General features: G+C 38.4%; 1 protein-coding gene across 1 annotated transcript in view; it reads right to left on the bottom strand.

The window, feature by feature from the left end:
- Nucleotides 1-17,065, bottom strand: part of CPD (carboxypeptidase D) — a 74,522-nt gene that overhangs the window by 50,682 nt on the left and 6,775 nt on the right. The window contains exons 2-3 of the mRNA XM_056126603.1: nt 16,266-16,510; nt 2,122-2,264 (exon numbers count right to left, since the gene is read on the bottom strand). Of these exons, the coding sequence (XP_055982578.1) occupies nt 2,122-2,264; nt 16,266-16,510 (388 nt within the window). The remainder of the gene's footprint in view (nt 1-2,121; nt 2,265-16,265; nt 16,511-17,065) is intronic.

Below are 17,065 nucleotides of genomic sequence, written 5' to 3' on the forward strand. Positions count from 1 at the left end.
TGCAGGCGGGATACTCTCGGTAGCTTGCTGGGCTCTTTCAGAGGGGCGGAGGAATCGAACCCAGGTCAGCCACGTACAAGGCAAATGCCCTAACCGCTGTGCTATCACTCCAGTCCTCAACAAACAACACACACGAAATACATATATATATAGAGAGAGAGACATAGCAGCATAAGAAGAACTTGGAACCAACCTCTTTTGACTTAATTTCAATAGTTCTTATACCTTAGTTATCTCAAATCATGAGCTTTCTACACCAGATACTTTAACAATTCCACAATACAAACATGCTGAAAACACTTGAACTGCCAATGTTTATGGAAACACAAGAAAACTTTTTTGGTTTATTTTGATGGCTTCTGTACTTCTATTGTTTGTAAAGCAGCCTAAATTCTTCGTTAAAATTGGCTGAGGCATGGTCAGAAAAAATTAAGTCATGAAATTTACACACAAATGGTACTAGGTGGAAAGTATCATGCTAAGTGAAATGAGTCAGAAAGAGAGGGACATAGAAAGATTGCATTCATCTGGGGAATATAAAGTAACAAAATGGGAGACTAACACATAAGAATAGCCGAGATAAGTACCAGGAGGTTCACTCCATGGCTTGGAGGCCAGCCACACATGCTGGGGGAGAAGGCAGCTCAGATAGAAAAGGGAGCACCAAGTAAAGGGTGTTGGGAGGATCCTCCCAGGATGGGAGATGTATACTGAAAGTAGACTATAGACTGAACATGATTGCCACTCAATGCCTCTTTTGCAAACCACAGCACCCAAAAGGAGAGAGAGAAAGAACAAAAGGGAATGCCCTGCCACAGAGGCAGGGGGGGATGGGGGAATGGGGGGTGGGAGGGATACTGGGATCCGTGGTGATGGAGAATGGGCACTGGTGGTGGGATGGGTATTCAATCATTGTAAACTGAAACCCAAGCACAAAAATTTGTAAGTCTACAACTGTAACCCATTGTGTTTCACTAATAAAAATTAACAAAAATAAATAAATAAAATAAAATTGGCTAAGGCTTGTAAGATAAAGCTTTAGATTCCCAGAACTCTTATTTCACTTTAGTTCCAGGCTCTAGTTCCGCAGCTCTTCCTAGATAGTACAGATTCTTAAGTTAAAAAGAATTTCAACTGTTAATAACCATTAATGTTTCCCCAATAAGAAAATTTAGATTGAAAACTTCAATTTCTCTGTAGGCGCCACATTCTGATTAGTAATCTTTGTTTAATCTTTTGCCTAGCAAGTTCCAAAAACACCTAAACTTTTTGCTGGATTGCATATCACTGACCTTTAAGGACAATCCTCAGGGTAAAAATTCCCCGTCGGCCAATGGGATTGTTCCCAGTTTCTCAGTCTAACTAGCCTGTCTAAAGCGCTTTTGTTGAAATAAGCCGGAAAAATAGATTATGACAAAGTTATTGTAACCTAAGGTGGTAAAATGTTGACCATTTTTGACTTTGACTTCAAAAGTTCTTAATTATCTCAATAAATAAATAAAAATGCAAAAAAAAAAGTTCGTAATTATCTCTAATTATAAAGAGGTTTATACCAAGTTCTTTCAGTATGTCCTGACTCAAAGGTGACTGATATTGGGGTAATATACGGCTGAATCACTGCCATATTCCCACGGGGTCAATGCAATGAAGTGGGTGCACACTCCGCTGAACATGAGTGACCACATCCATACCACAAAAGTAACATCCACGTGGCTCTTTTGCCAAGCAACAGGCCAATGATGAGAGGCAATAATAATAACATCGGCACCTGAATCCAAAATGCCCTCTAGTTCTGTCCCATCCTCAAAGGTCATAATTAAAGCAGGTTTCTCATTCTTAATCATCTACAACCTGAATATTTCTGCACGGTGCCTGGGGTGCCATAGCTGTTGGTAAGTTGTCACCTCCTTTAGGACTGAGGTATCTGTGTCTGACTCAAAACTGGCAGACTCAACCTGAGCTGGATAATCTAGCATATCAAAATAACCTAGTATAACAAAAAGATATGAGAATCTAGAATAACAAAAAAGATTAAAGATATTGAGTATAGTTGTAAGTCATTTGCCAAATTTTCTCCATTATTTAATCCATTATTTCCATATCCTCACCCTCAGCTTTTACCTTTTCAATCAATGTGATCAAAGACTCACGATTGTTCTCCCATTCCTGTCGGAGCTGTGAAGCAGGTGGGTACTTGCAACAAGACAGTTCTAATGTGATCTCAAAACAGTCGGCCCAGACATAATTGTAATCTTGCATACCGCCTGTAACATGAAGGAACAAATTAGTTTACTTATCAGAAAGACCAAAGAAACTAAACCAGTCATCTCTGCACGAACACATCTGCTTTAACTGGAGAAGGCTCTGGAATTATAGAAGAGCCAAAGAAGGTTAAAGGACTACATATTGAAAAGGAACACATGTGAACAAAATGTTTGTTTGACAGGATGAACAACTAGTTATGAAAAGCTTGAATACATCCATGAGTAACAATTTTAATGACAGTTCTACATTTGAGTTTACATCTGCCAGATCTCTTCTGTATGGTATGTATTAACAGAATATATATAAGGTAGGTATTGTTTAACTCAAAGTACAGATGTGAGAAGTAAGGCATAGAAGGTTAAGATTTGGGGGGCTTAGGATATGGTAGAGTACTTGCCTTGCACGTGTGAGGTCTTAGGTTCTATCCCCAGCATAAGGAAGGAAGGGATGGAGAGGAAGGGTCGGAGGGAGGAGGGAGAGATGATGTAAGGCAAACGTCCTACCTGCTGTGCTATTACTCCAGCCCTTATTTACTGAATTAAAGGAGGCAGATTTCCAGGTGATTACTGGGCAGATCTTTTTTCCAGAAAATATAGGCCAGTTTGTGAACCTCTAATATAAACTAATGGTATAATGTTTTAGTGAGAAGTGTGAATGGTTCTAGATAGGAAGATGTTAAATTTCTCTGAATAACATGTAGAAAAAGATTTCTATTAATAATCAACAAAATCGACAAAATAATGCCAAATTTAGAAAATATATCAAAATATAAGGGTCAAAGATCCCTGTATGTAAAGCTAGGACTAAGCCCTGAGCTCCACTGGGCGCAGCCCCAAGACAAAAACAAAAAGTCAAATTATCAATTAAAGAAACATTTCAAACCAATGAGGGGAACTGGTTCAAAGGGCCGCAGCAGAGAGGAGACCAGGTTCAATCCCTGGCACTATATAGTTCTCTGAGCCCTGCAGGGAGCAGCCCCTGATTGCTGCTGGCTGTGCCATGACATACACAGGGGTGGAAAAAGGTTAAAAAATTATTCAGTTACATAGATAACTGGTTAACAATGTGGAAAAAATATATAGATAAACTTTACTTCATATCCTATCAAATAAACTTTTCCTCCCTCTTGATTTTTGGGCCACAAAAAGCAGAGCTCAGGAATCCCTCCTGGTAAAAATATCCCCTGTTCATGGATGAGGAGAATTAACATTGTCAAAATGGCAATACTTCCGAAAGCACTATACAAATTCAATGCGATCCCCATTAGGATACCCAGGACATTCTCCAAAGAAATGGAGCAAACACTCTTGAAATTTATATGGAACAATAAGCCCCCACGAATAGCTAAAGCAATTCTTGGGAAAAAGAAAATGGGAGGAATCAACCTCCCTAACTTCAAACTCTACTACAAAGCAATAATAATTAAAACAGCATGGTACTGGAACAAAGGCAGAGCTGTAGACCAATGGAACATGGTTGAAAAGATCATTTTTTACATGATGTTTTAAGTTTGATTATCTAAAGACATTTTTCAATGCTCCTTTATTTCCTCAAGTACTAAATAACTAACTCAAAGTAAGTTTGACACTCTCTCTAATCAACATGCTACTTAATAGATCTTTCAAAGTCAGGTTTATTGAGGGACAATTTATATACTGAAAACCCATCCCTTTAAGTATACAGTGCAATGCTTACAGTCATATAATCATTACAAACAACACGGAACGTTTGTATCACTCCTCAGAAAATTACTTTACCCTAGCTTCCAGCCCCTGGACAACCACTAAATCTAATTTCTTTCTCTTCTTTTTGCCTTATTCAGAAAGTTTGATTAAAAAAGTCTTTTTAGGGAGCCCAGATGGAGAAGGGAGCACCAAATAAAGGGTGTTGGGAGGATCCTCCCAGGATGGGAGAAGCATGCTGAAAGTAGACTATAGACCAAACATGATTGCCACTCAACGCCTCTTTTGCAAACCACAACACCCAAAAGGAGAGAGAGAAAAAAAGGGAATGCCCTACTACAGAGGCAGGGTGGGATGAGGGGGATAAAGGGTAGGAGGGATACTGGGACCCATGGTGGTGGAAAATGGACACTGGTGGAGGCATGGGTACTTGATCACTGTGTAACTGAAACCCAAGCACAAAAATTTGTAAGTCTACAACTGTACCTCATGGTGTTTCATTAATAAAAATTTTTAAAAATTATAAAAAAATAAATTAAAAGATGCCAAAAATTTTTTTAAAAGTCTTTTTAACTTAGAACAATGCTTCTGAAATTCATTCATATTGCTGTGTATGTGAAATTTCATTACTATGTATCTATTATATGAACATGGAAAAATTTGTTTATATGTTTGTCTTGTGATGATATGTCTATTTACTGTGTAGTGATCTGAAGTTTTTTTTTTTTTTGGGTCACACCTGGCGATGCACAGAGATTACTTCTGGCTCTGCACTCAGGAATTACCCTTGGCGGTGCTCAGGGGACCATATGGGATGCTGGGAATCGAACCTGGGTCGGCTGCGTGCACGGCAAACACCCTACCCGCTATGCTATTGTTCCAGTCCCTGAAGTTGTTTTTGATGTGTGTAAGTTTATGAAGTCTTTTCAGTTTGGGGCAATTATAAACAAAGTTGTACATAGATCTTAATGTGAACATATGTTTTTCTGTCTTTTGAGCAAACATCTAGGAAAGGCATAGCTGGATCCTAAGTGTAGTTTACACTTCTTAAGAAACTACTAAATTGTTTTCTAAAGTGGCTCTACCATTTCCCATCATCAATGAATGAATATTCCAGTTGCTCTGTATTCTTACCCAGTAAGATGCATAGACAACTGCTCAGTACTTCATGTTTTGTTTTTTGGCCACACCCAGCAGTGTTGAGGATTACTCCTGATGGTGCTCAGGGACCTTATGTGGTGACAGGGACTGAACTAAATGTGCAAGAAAAGAGCTTTAATTCCTCTTCTAGCTCTCCAACCCAACTGGCCTTTTAAAGTATCTACAGGAGGAGTTTGAGAGAGAGAGTGCTGGTGTTAAGGCACTTGCCTTGCATACAACTGCCCCGAGTTAGTTCCCAGAGATGGAAGAGGCACCTAGCACTACTAGGTGAAGCCTAAAAATGTAAAAAGCATTTTTAAACATTAAATATTAAATATCTCTAGTAGAAGGAACAAAGATATTGGGCAGGGGGTAAAAATGGGAAAGAGAGAAAAGAAGGAAAGGAAAAGAGGGCAGGGGAAGGAAAAGGAGAAGTAAAGGAAGAGATAGTGTGGAAGAAATTTTCAAATTTAATTAAAAAACAAGACCCAACTATAAGCCATCTACACAAGAAACCTAAAATGTAAGACTACTGGTAAGCTAAAATCAATGGAAAGGACATTCAAGAAAACAGAGATGGAGTGGGTATATTAGCATCACATAAAGTGGATTTCAGAGAAAGGTGGTATGGGAGGGTGGGAGGAGAGAGAGAGAGAGAGAGAGAACAAGCAACACAATAACAGAGTAGGACAATAAATATAATGCTAAACTTGAAACCTAATAATAGAACTTTAAATATGTGAAACAAAACTGATAAAACTGGGTTGGAGAGACAGTTCAGGCAATACTTGCTTTGCAAACAGCTGACCCTGGTTCAAATTTCAGCACCACATATGGTCCCCTGAGTGATCCTTGAGCACAAAGTAGAAGTAAACCCCAGCATTTCTGGGTGTGTCTCCACCCCAAAAGAAACTGATCAAAGGAAAATGATTACAGTAGACATCAACATTCTTCTCTCAGTAATGAAACAAAAAAAAATTAGCAAAGGACAGAGAATTAAACACCATCAATTAACAAGATAAATGACATTTATAATACATCCCACCCAACAATAGTTTGATAGGCTGAATCTCAGATTTGTTTCTACTGGCCATTGTCTATTCCATTATTTTGCTTCTATATACTCTGCATATAAATGATATCACCCAGTATTTGTCCTTCTGACTCATTTACTTTAGTATAATTTCCTCCAGTTACAGCCAGGTTGCAGCAAACTGGAAGATTACAATGTTTACTTAGGGCTGAATGGTAGCACGTTATGCATTTATGCCACAATTTCTTTTTTTCCTGCTTTTTGGGACCACCTGTCGATGCTCAGGAATTACTCCTAGCTCTGCGCTCAAGAATCGCCTCTGGCAGTGTTCAGAGGACCATACGGGATGCCGGGGATTGAACCCAGGTCGGCTGCATACAAGCAAACACCATATCACTCCAGCCTCAAAATTTCTTTATCCACTCATTTGTTGTTGGGTACCTGGGTTATTTCCACATTTTGGCTACTATAAATAGCACTGTGTTGAACACAGGTGTGCATCTATCTTTTTGAATTAATATTCTTGTGTTCTTGGGATAGATATGAAGGAGTAGAATCACTGGGTCATATGAAAGCTCCATTTTTAATGTTTTGAAAAGCCACCATGGTATTTTTCTATAGGAGCCAAACTAAAAATAACATTTTTTCTTAAAAAAAAGTCTAAAAAACTGGAAACAAATGGAGCTATCAATTGAGCTATGAATAATTTAAGAATAGCTTGCAAGATGCCACAAATAGGCATTATTTGTCATCTGAGTTAAACTTAACTTTTATTTTTCCAATACTAAATGTCAAGACTACATAAAAAGCAATCTTAACTAAGCAGTTGGTTCAGAGTCACTATCTGAATTTTTTTCCTTAAGAGAAAATCTACATATACGAAGCTAGAATTCACTACAAGAGACTAGTCATGGATCTGTAGGTAGGCCTAACATTACTGACAGCAGCAGCTACTGCCAGTCAGTTAGAGCATGTTTATTTTTAAGCTGATTATATCATATGTTCAACATAGTCTGATGGATAAAGTTTCAGATTTTAGAACAATTATCTTTATTCAGTCAAATAAAATTTTAATTTGGGAAGTGAAGTATCCATTATAGGAATACCTCGGTAAACACTTTATTAATAGGATGGCATTTACCTTATTAACAACTGTAGATAAGCAGGCCACTATTACCCATAAATCTAAACCAATGAAGTTCAAACTTGGTTCACAATAAAATCATTTTTAAACATGATGTTGCATCACACATTTTTAATTGATATCAATTGATATCTAAAATGTTTCCATCTTATGTTTAAATAGTTGCAAACAATGTCTGTATAAAGTAAATATTATATGTATGTGTGTGTGTGTGAGTGTGTGAATTATTCCAAAGAACAGGTAGCTGCTCCTCTAAATTCTCTATATATTTGGGGGTGGGGGGACTCTCAAGATACTCAGGAGAGCTAGAAGCATCCCCAACCCCCTGCACCATAATGTTTACCAGGTGGTCAGCTCAGTGCAAGTGCTTGGGCTCTGTGGAGACTGGGATATCTGAGCCATAAGCAGTAGTACTTGGGGTCCTCCCGGATTTCGTCTAGAGGTGTTCTAGTGACTGTGTGCCAGGAACAGAATCATGTAGCAGACATTCTAAGCATGTGCCCTAACTGCTGTTCTCCTGATTTTTTTTTTTTTTGCCATATCCAGTGGCATTCAGGGGTCACTCCTAGCAGTTGGGGGGAGGGCATTTCTGGTGCCAGGGACTGAAACTAGGTCAGCAAGGAAAGCACCTTACTTGCTGACTATCTCTCTGATCTTAAATCATTTGTTTTTAAATAAAACATTTACATTATTATTTTAGATGTATCTGAATAAATAAAACACTAGAGAGGACCAGTGTACCTCAGGTAGGGTGTTTGCCTTGCACTCCTCCGACCCGAGTTCAATCCCCAGCATTCCATATGGTCCCCCAAGCACCACCAGGAGTAATTCCTGAGTGCAGAGCCAGGAGTAACTCCTGAGCATCACTGGGTGTGACCCAAAAAAAGCAAACAAACAAACAAACAAAAAACACTAGAGAGTTTATTTCTAGAACATATTTGAAACTTGGATGAATATATTCTTTAAGTAATAAAAACTTTACACATCATCATTTTCTCCTTGAACTTTAATTTCCATTCCACTTCTATTCGGACTGTTTTTTGAACATGGTAACTTGTACCTTGATAGACTTTCATTGATCATCTTATAATATTTCAATATACCATATGTATAATAAGTTTTCTTTATTTTCAAAGACTTAACACTTATGTACTGACTTTTTTAGATTATATTGTTAGAATAATCACTGATAACTTATCAAAAAAGTTATAATAAATAATCAATGACAGATAATTTATCAATTTATAAAAAAATAAACAGAACTGGGCTGCGGAGATAGCTCAAAAGGCTGAAGTGCACAATTTGCATGGATGATCCCCAGTACCACATGGTTTCCCAGCACCACCAGGAGTAACGTCCACCAGCACCCTACCAGAAAAAGCCCAGAGCATGGCTGGATGTGGTCCCCCACCCCCAAAAACTACTTCAAAGCATAGTGAAAAGTTCTCACAGCTTTAATGTTTGTTAATAATTTGATTATAGATAAGTATCTTATCTAATATAATTTCACATACTTGGGGTACTTCTTAAAACTACTGATTATGATATTTGTAAAAACTTTAAGTGGAAAATTTGAATCAAATGAATGGAAAAATACAAAAGACATCCTTGGGGGGAAAAATCCCCATATTCCTGGCCTTTAAATTCAAATTTGCTTTGACCAAACCTTAACTGAACTTGTATTCTTTGGATTCAGAACAACTTATCTCACGAAAATCCATTTCCTTCACCCCTCCCACTAAATATATATTTGCTAATGACAGAGTTCTTCAACGTTAAACTAAATTACACAGTCTTACATCTGTTTTCAGTTTTGTCTAACTCGGTCAACACTATGGTACAACTCTTTGAGCTGCATTTTCTTTTTCTTGGTGGGGGGAGGGGTGTCTCAACCAGTACTCCGGGGCACTCAAGACAATTCCCAGACCACCAGGCCTGTGGTTCAATAAAGGGCCCAAAGAAGCATTGCTGCTCAGACCCTGTGGTGCTGGCGATTACCTACGAACTACCTCAGTGGTGTTCAGAGGTCTCCAGGGCTGAAAAAAGAAATACTGGGGGACCATGTAGTGGCAGGGACTGAACTGGGGTTGACTGTAAGCAAGGTATGTATGTTCCTTCAGTCTTCTACTGTTTCTCCAGCCCCTGCATTTTCCTTTCTAAAAAAAAGCTACTTTCCCATTCTGTATCACCTGAGTTCAATAGGAAAAAAAAGGTACACTTGGGGCCAGATTCAGAGTGCAACAGGAATGCAACCCCTGGACCCCCATATGGTTTCCTAAGCTCCGTCAGGAGTGATCCCTGAATGCAAAGTGAGGAATAAACCCTGAGAATTGCAGGGCATGGCAAATACACCACAAAAATCAACTTTTTGAACACTGGAACTGAAGACTGGATATGAGGGTTTAGGGGCCAAATCCTAAAGTTGTTTTCAAACTTCACATAAGTCTGTTATCACATTAAAAAGTACACAAAATGCACTGTTCCCAAAGGTCAGATTTTATAGCAGGCTGTCTTCAGTATACTAAACTTATGACTCATGTAGAAGCAAATATTTTGAGTATTATCTTTTTGCTTTCCTTTAAAATTAGGTATGCAGTACTAAAATTAAGAGAAAAAGAGATCCAATCAGTGCCTCTACAGGTCAGATACTAATACACATCTGCTTATCAATACTACTCTTAAAACATGAATAACAGGCTGAGAATATCTTAACTGTAAGCATTCCTTAAAAATAAAACACCCAATACAAAATGCAAGAAATACACCCACTGTTGGGATAAAAAAGCACCCATCTGTTCACTTATATATATGAATATGTGTGTGTGTGTGTGTGTGTGTGTGTGTATGTGTGTGTGTGCGCTAGTTGGCGTCTAAGCAATTAACTTACACCAGGAAGAATATCAATTTCATTTTCAAAATCATGTACAGCACCATATGCTTTCCAAAGTGTCTCATATCTCCTAAATTTTTTTTTTGTGTGTGTGGGGGGGGGTGCACACCCAGTAATACTCAGAGGTTATTCCTGGTTCTGTGCTCAGGGATCACTCCAGGAAGTGCTCAGGAGACCATATGGGGATGCCAGAAATTGAACTGGATCAGCCAGTGCAAGGTCTACGCCTTACCCACTATACTATCTCTCTAGCCCTCCTAAAAACAGTTTGTCTTGACATCTCTCCCAAGCACCAGAAGCTATTTCTCAACCTTCAGTTAGATATCTATGACTAGTACACCTAGCACCACCTTCAATTTTCACACTCTCGCCTACACACACACACACACACACACACACACACGCACTTATTGACACTCTGTTCTACCATGCAATTGAAGAACAAACCTGCAATCCTGTGATTCTTGTGTAATTTCTGATACAGCATATACTTCCTTTCACTCCTGTAAGCACCACTCCTAATAAAAGCCCTTATCTCTAAAACAGGTCCAATTCCAAAGAATTAGAAACACATCTCTCTCCTTTCATCTAGAGCCCTTCCCCTGAAAATACATTTGCATAAGGTTAATTCCAAAATAAATAGCACCACACTATACTTATTATCAAAGAACTCACAAACTAATGGGGCCGGAGTGATAGTACAGCGGGTAGAGTGCTTGCCTTGCTGACCTGAGTTTAATCCCTGCCTGGCACCCCATACAATTCCTTGTGCCTGCCAGGAGTGATCCCTAAGCACAGAACTAGGAGTAAGACCTGAAGTGTTTCCTAAAACCCAACCTGCTTCCACCCTCCCAGCCCTATCCTCCTCCACCCCCCACCCCGTAAAAATAAGAAAAAAAAATTTACAAGCTGGCAAGAGACAAGAAGGACTAAGTCAGACTATAGGACCTACAGGTTCATGCTAATAAATTAGATCTTATCCTGTTAAAAATGCAAAACAAAGATAGAAAAAACTCTTAAAGTTACTGTGTTTTTAAAATTTTGTTTCTATAGTGGATTAAAAAAAAATTTTAAAAACCCTATCAAAGGCAACAGAACCTGAGAACTGGTCTGCAAAACTGAATTTACCACAGGTGGGGCGGGGGTGGCAGGGACTGAGAGAGGCTTGAGAGGGGGATCATTCTGGTGAAGGGTGTGGTATTGGACCATACCATGCATGAAACTATCGTCAGAAATATTGTAAATCATGCTACTGAAAAGAAAACAAATTTAAAAATAAAGTAGCATAATACTAGTAAAATGCAAACCATCTCCCATAAGCACTGACAACTGGCAAATTATTTATCATCTACACTTCAGATCATCAAGGAAATCCTATAGGAAAATTAGAAGACAATATTTTGCACTTGTTCTTAGATATGATTCTGTACATGTTCTTAGATATGATAAAATCAGATATGAAGGCAATATTCTGTAGATGGGTAGGTGAGTTGGTTTATTTATGTTATTTAAATCCACTGTGTTCTCACTAATATTTTTACCTTCATGATCAAATAATTACTGAGGCACATTTAATATCTCCTACTGTATTTGTGAATTTGTCTATTTCCTAATATCAGATACTGCAATTTTTCAGTTGTATACTGTTCATTTGATTCTCCCTCTCTCTCTCTTTTTTAAAATAGATTCCAATTTTCTGGTATCTTATGAATGAATCTATAATGCTATTTGTTTTTCTGCAGTTCCAGGGATTGAACTGGATCTCACACACAGGGTCTTACACATGCAGAGCAAGGGCTCTCTTGCTGAGTTACATTCTGAGCTATCAGACCCGGTTTAATGACATATGAAATGTTCCTCCAAACTACCCAACTAACTTCACAGGCTACGTAAAATAATCTGGCAATTATTTTCCCTAACCTCTTCCCTTTTGTCAGCAATCTACTTCAGTACTTCAAGCCAAATCACTGTATCACTGTCCTCCCGTTTGCATCGATTTGCTCGAGCGGGCACCAGTAACATCTCCATTGTGAGACTTCTTGTTACTGTTTTTGGCATATCGAGTATGCCATGAGTAGCTTGCCAGGCTTTGCCGTGCGGGCAGAATACTCTCAGTAGCTTGCCAGGCTCTCTGAGAGGAGTGGAGGAATCGAACCCGGGTCGGCCGGGGTCATCCGCGTGCAAGGCAAATGCCCTACCTGCTGTGCTATCACTCCAAAGCACATTAATGCTATTCAGTGGGCCCTCCACTTTATAACAAGAATGGCTATCCACATGGTTAAAGGAGTTTTGAGCCAAACACTGAAAGAAAACTTATCTGGTCACATTTCATAACTCTTGCCTGTATAAAGGGAGAAGGAAGGAAGCTTAGTAATTACAAAGAACATTTTCTTCCAGAGGAGATAAAGACTCAGTCCCAAGTTGGCAGTGCCTTAAAAAGACATTAAAGCCTTGTGACAGCTGTCCTAACCAGTCATAGATTGCAGAGCCTCCAGTAAGCAACATGTGATCTAATATAGGTTCCTGAACAATTTCCTATCTCAATATTCTTCCAGGGTTGCAGGTAATAAAGAAGGTGACATGAAAGAGGGTGACCTAGGATAAACACATGAAATTCTCTGGAAATAAACACGTCAGGGCAAAAGAAAAAGTCTAAATACTTCCTAAGTCCCTCACTGTGGTTTCACTTATGTAGTATTTTTTAAAAACAGTAAATTTTTATATAGTATTTTTTAAAAACAGTAATTAGGGGCCAGAGAAAGGCAGGGGTTAAAGCAAATGCCTTGTAGGTTGTCAACTCTGTTTGATCCCCAGCACCATATGGTTCCCTGCAAAATGCCAGATGCAGCCTTGGAGGCCTCCACGCCCTGCCACTCCTGGGTGTAGCCTTGGAGGCCTGAAGCACAGAAGGGATAGCCCAGTTAATTCCAAGGGTTCAGACCGCACAGCACTGCAGAGCCCCCACAGAGAATAACAGGGCAGGGTAGACTGAGAATCTTCAGAAGGGGCCCCAGGCCTCCTGAGCACTTATTGGTAGGTTCCCCCTGCCCTCTACCTCAAAATCAAAAACAGTAAAAGTAAGATTTGGTACTACAGTTGGCCTCGAGTATAGAGGGGGTCATGAAACATTTCCCTTATAGGTAAGGACTAAGGGATAATGTATCACATGCTACCGGTAAGGTGTTTTGTTCCTACAGAGAATTTGAAAATAAGTCAGCTCTACCATAGAGTAACCAAAACTAGTATTTTACTGAAATGCAAGTACACTGAGAGCTGTATTAGTGAGTTCAGGCAAAGTACTTGTTCACTGAAGCAGCAGAGTTAAAAAAAAAAAAAAAGAAGCTGTACTCATTTTTCATATGCCAAGAATTCATTTACTCAAGAATTCAAGAGACACTGTGTTCACCATCTATACAGTGGGCGTGGTCCTATGTAACTGAATAAAACAAAGTCTCCGCCTTCAGAAAGTAGAAATTTTAGCAGAGAGAAGTAGACATGGTGAGGAGCTCAGATAAGTATTTTACTCTTAGACTCATAATCCTATAAGGGGAGCTTTGGGAAATAATTTGCCCTCTTTCCCTCCCTCTTTCTCCCTTTCCCTCCTCCCTCCCTCGCTCTCCTTCTCCCTCCTCCCTCCCTCACTCTCCTTCTCCCTCTCCCCCCCCCCCCTCTCTCTCTCATACACAAACACAAACAGAGTCAACAACCAAAACCAAGCTGGGATTCACATAGGATTTAAAAGCCCTCTACCCACAAATTCACTTGCCTTCTAGAGTCCTTCTACTTGCATGAAAATAGAGTACAACCAAATTCTACCCAAAAGAAACCTCTAGATATTGACATCTTTGATAATATAATTTCAAGTATAGGTAAACTCCAGGGCTTCTTGTCTTTTCTGAAAATCTTCTAAGTTGAAAGAAGGCAACTTTTAAATAAGACAGGGATGTAACAAAGTGGCAAAGTGCATGCCTCAAATGGAGAGCCACAGTATAAGAAAATTTGTTTAAGCTGACCTAAAATTTAGCTTCACAAACTTATTTCTGGAATGAATATACTAAACCACAAGATTATTTTGATAATGACTTCAAAACTGTGAAGAAATATAAAATGGCAGACAAAAATATACAAATCAGCAAACTGTTTAAAAACACAAAATAGAAGTCTTGCTCCATGAATAAGTTCAGCTTTAGCACTCACAATAATGATGTTTCAGCAGAAGTTAGGACTATTCACAGGCCCTAAAAGGAGCGTGCAGGTCTGCAGTCATGTTGAAGCAGCCAGGCAAAGCCAAGACTCACACACAAAAAATACGTGCACCTGTCCTTTGAGCCCTTCACCCAGCCCCTTTCAATTCACTCTTGATCAAATAGTCAAGGGCTGCACATAAAAACAAAAAATGTTACTTTTCAAAGAATATGAAAGATTAAAAAATTCAATAGCTGTGCTCAGGTTCCTAACATTTAAAAAGAAAAAGCAAATAATTCAAGTTCACTTAAGCAATCCTTTTAAATGTAGCATTATATAGGGAATGGCAACTGATGTACATTGCAAATGGGAATGTAAACTTGTATGTTGTGGTAAACAATTTGGTGGTTTCTCAAAAGCTAAACCAACAGGTAATTACCAGATGACCCAGTCATCTTACTCCTGAATATAAATCAAAAATATTAAAACAGAACTCCAACGCATGCTTGTAGACTAATGATCACAACTGCACAGTGGTTCATAATCACCAAAAGATGGAACTAACCCAGAGAATACAGATGAATGGATTAAAAAAACATTTATGCATACAATGGACTATTTCTCAGCCATGAAAAGAAATGAAGTGTAGATGACAAAATTTATGGACCCTGATGGCACTAAACTAAATAGAATAAGCCAGGTGCAGGATGTCAGGTATTAAGATTTTGGCTATATAAACTATCTACAAGTAGGCAAATTTACTAGAAATCAAAAATAAATCTGACCATAGTGATGGCTTGTGTGCAAGGAATGAATGGGGAGTTAGTGCTTAATGATTCAAGTTTCTGTTTGGGATGATTAAAAAATTTTGTAAACAGACAATAGTGATAGAGCTGTACAACAGAGGGAAGATAATACCACTTAATCCTACACTTAACTGATTAAAAAGGCACTGTCCTCCCGTTGTTCATCGATTTGCTCGAGTGGGCCCAGTAACGTCTCCATTTTGAGACTTGTTGTTACTGTGTTTGGCATATTGAATACGTCACGGGTAGCTTGCCAGGCTGTGCCGTGCGGGCGAGATACTCTTAGTAGCTTGCCGGGTTCTCCAAGAGGGGCGGAGGAATCGAACCCGGCTCGTCCAGGTTGGCTGTGCACAAGGCAAATGCCCTACCGCTGTTCTATCACTCCAGCCCTTAAAAAGGCAACTTCATAAAATACAAACCACATACACAAGCATACATGAAGGCATTACAGAATTCTCCCCAAAATTAAAAACCAAAGGAAAATGTACTTTAACATAAAAGAACTAGGGTCATCATATTAACCATGGTATCCAACTTGGCCATTTGCAGCTTAATTTTGTGCCTCTTGATATGATGTAATGTGATCTTATGTAATCTTGACAGAAAATTTGACCTGTGTCTTATCATTATAAATGTGATATGTTCATAATTAGATATGATCTGGAGGAAAAGAAGATTAAAAGGACATTTTGGAATAGCAGGAGAAATTTGGTTTATGGACAGCATGTGGGATGACAGTACTAAATTACTATTGATTTCTCAGTTGACAATGATTTATGCTTAAGACATAAAAATGTTCCTGGACTTGGGAAATACATGCTAAAATATTTACAAGTGAAGTGTCATGAAATCTGCAGCCTATTATTAGATGCTTTTGCAAAAGACAAAGTGGGTGAAGGTGAGGGTAGAACAGTTGGGCTAAGATAACAGTTGGTGAATTTACATGAAGGAAATATAGATAGGTATTCATGTAGTCTTTATTGTGGGTTTGAAATTTTCATACTAATATCCTGTTTATATAATATAATATTCTGCTTCCCAATCCTGTTTCCCAATTAGAGAATAGTTAAAAAAGCTAAAATAACAAAAGAAATATTCAGCAAATTTGAACTTTACATACCTTGCACATCATACCAATGAGCGCCATTGGTAATCCCATCTTTGAAAGTCTCATCTTCATCTCCTGGACAATGTGGCGCACCAGTTTTCATTATGGGGTGGTTTGAGGCATAGGATTTTGCCAAGTATCTAAAGACTTCATCATCTGAGGTTTTACTATAGATTCCATTCTCATGTTCTGGAGAATCATCAAAAGGATAGCTTGCAACCACTGAGCCACCATGCAGATTTCCAGAAAGCACAAACCTTTGAAAACACATGCAAATTACAGAGAATAAATAAAGACTGAGAAAATACCTTTATCTAAAAGTCCTACAGTATCAAATGAACTTGGATATACCTCTATGAGACCAAGTCTATCAAATGTTATAAGCAGATCAACCAATCACAGTAATAAAAATAAAAATGAAAGAAAACATTATTAGTTGAACACAATTCGAACCATTTTTACAATTCAAGTTAATTTCAAGTGACTTTAAAGAATTTCCCATCATTGAAAAAAGCAGCTGAATAACAGTATAAAAATCATGTTTTGGGACACATCTTACCTAGGAAATCCAAATTTATGTATTAGAGGTTGAACAATGTTAGCTTGCTACCCACAAAAACAACAATTTCATATAGCTCAACCCATAGTTGAAGTATATTTCATAGGCAAATTCACAGAATGCATGACTTGTGTGTTTGAATACATAAATTAAATCAGTAACTTTAATGCCTTTTATATTTACTATAAAAAATCACAATAAGACATTTAATTTAAACGCAATGTGTTTTGGCCTCATTCCAGTTCCCTATCTA

Source organism: Sorex fumeus, unplaced genomic scaffold (assembly GCF_029834395.1).
Source record: "Sorex fumeus unplaced genomic scaffold, SorFum_2.1 ptg000063l, whole genome shotgun sequence".
Lineage (NCBI taxonomy): Eukaryota > Metazoa > Chordata > Mammalia > Eulipotyphla > Soricidae > Sorex > Sorex fumeus.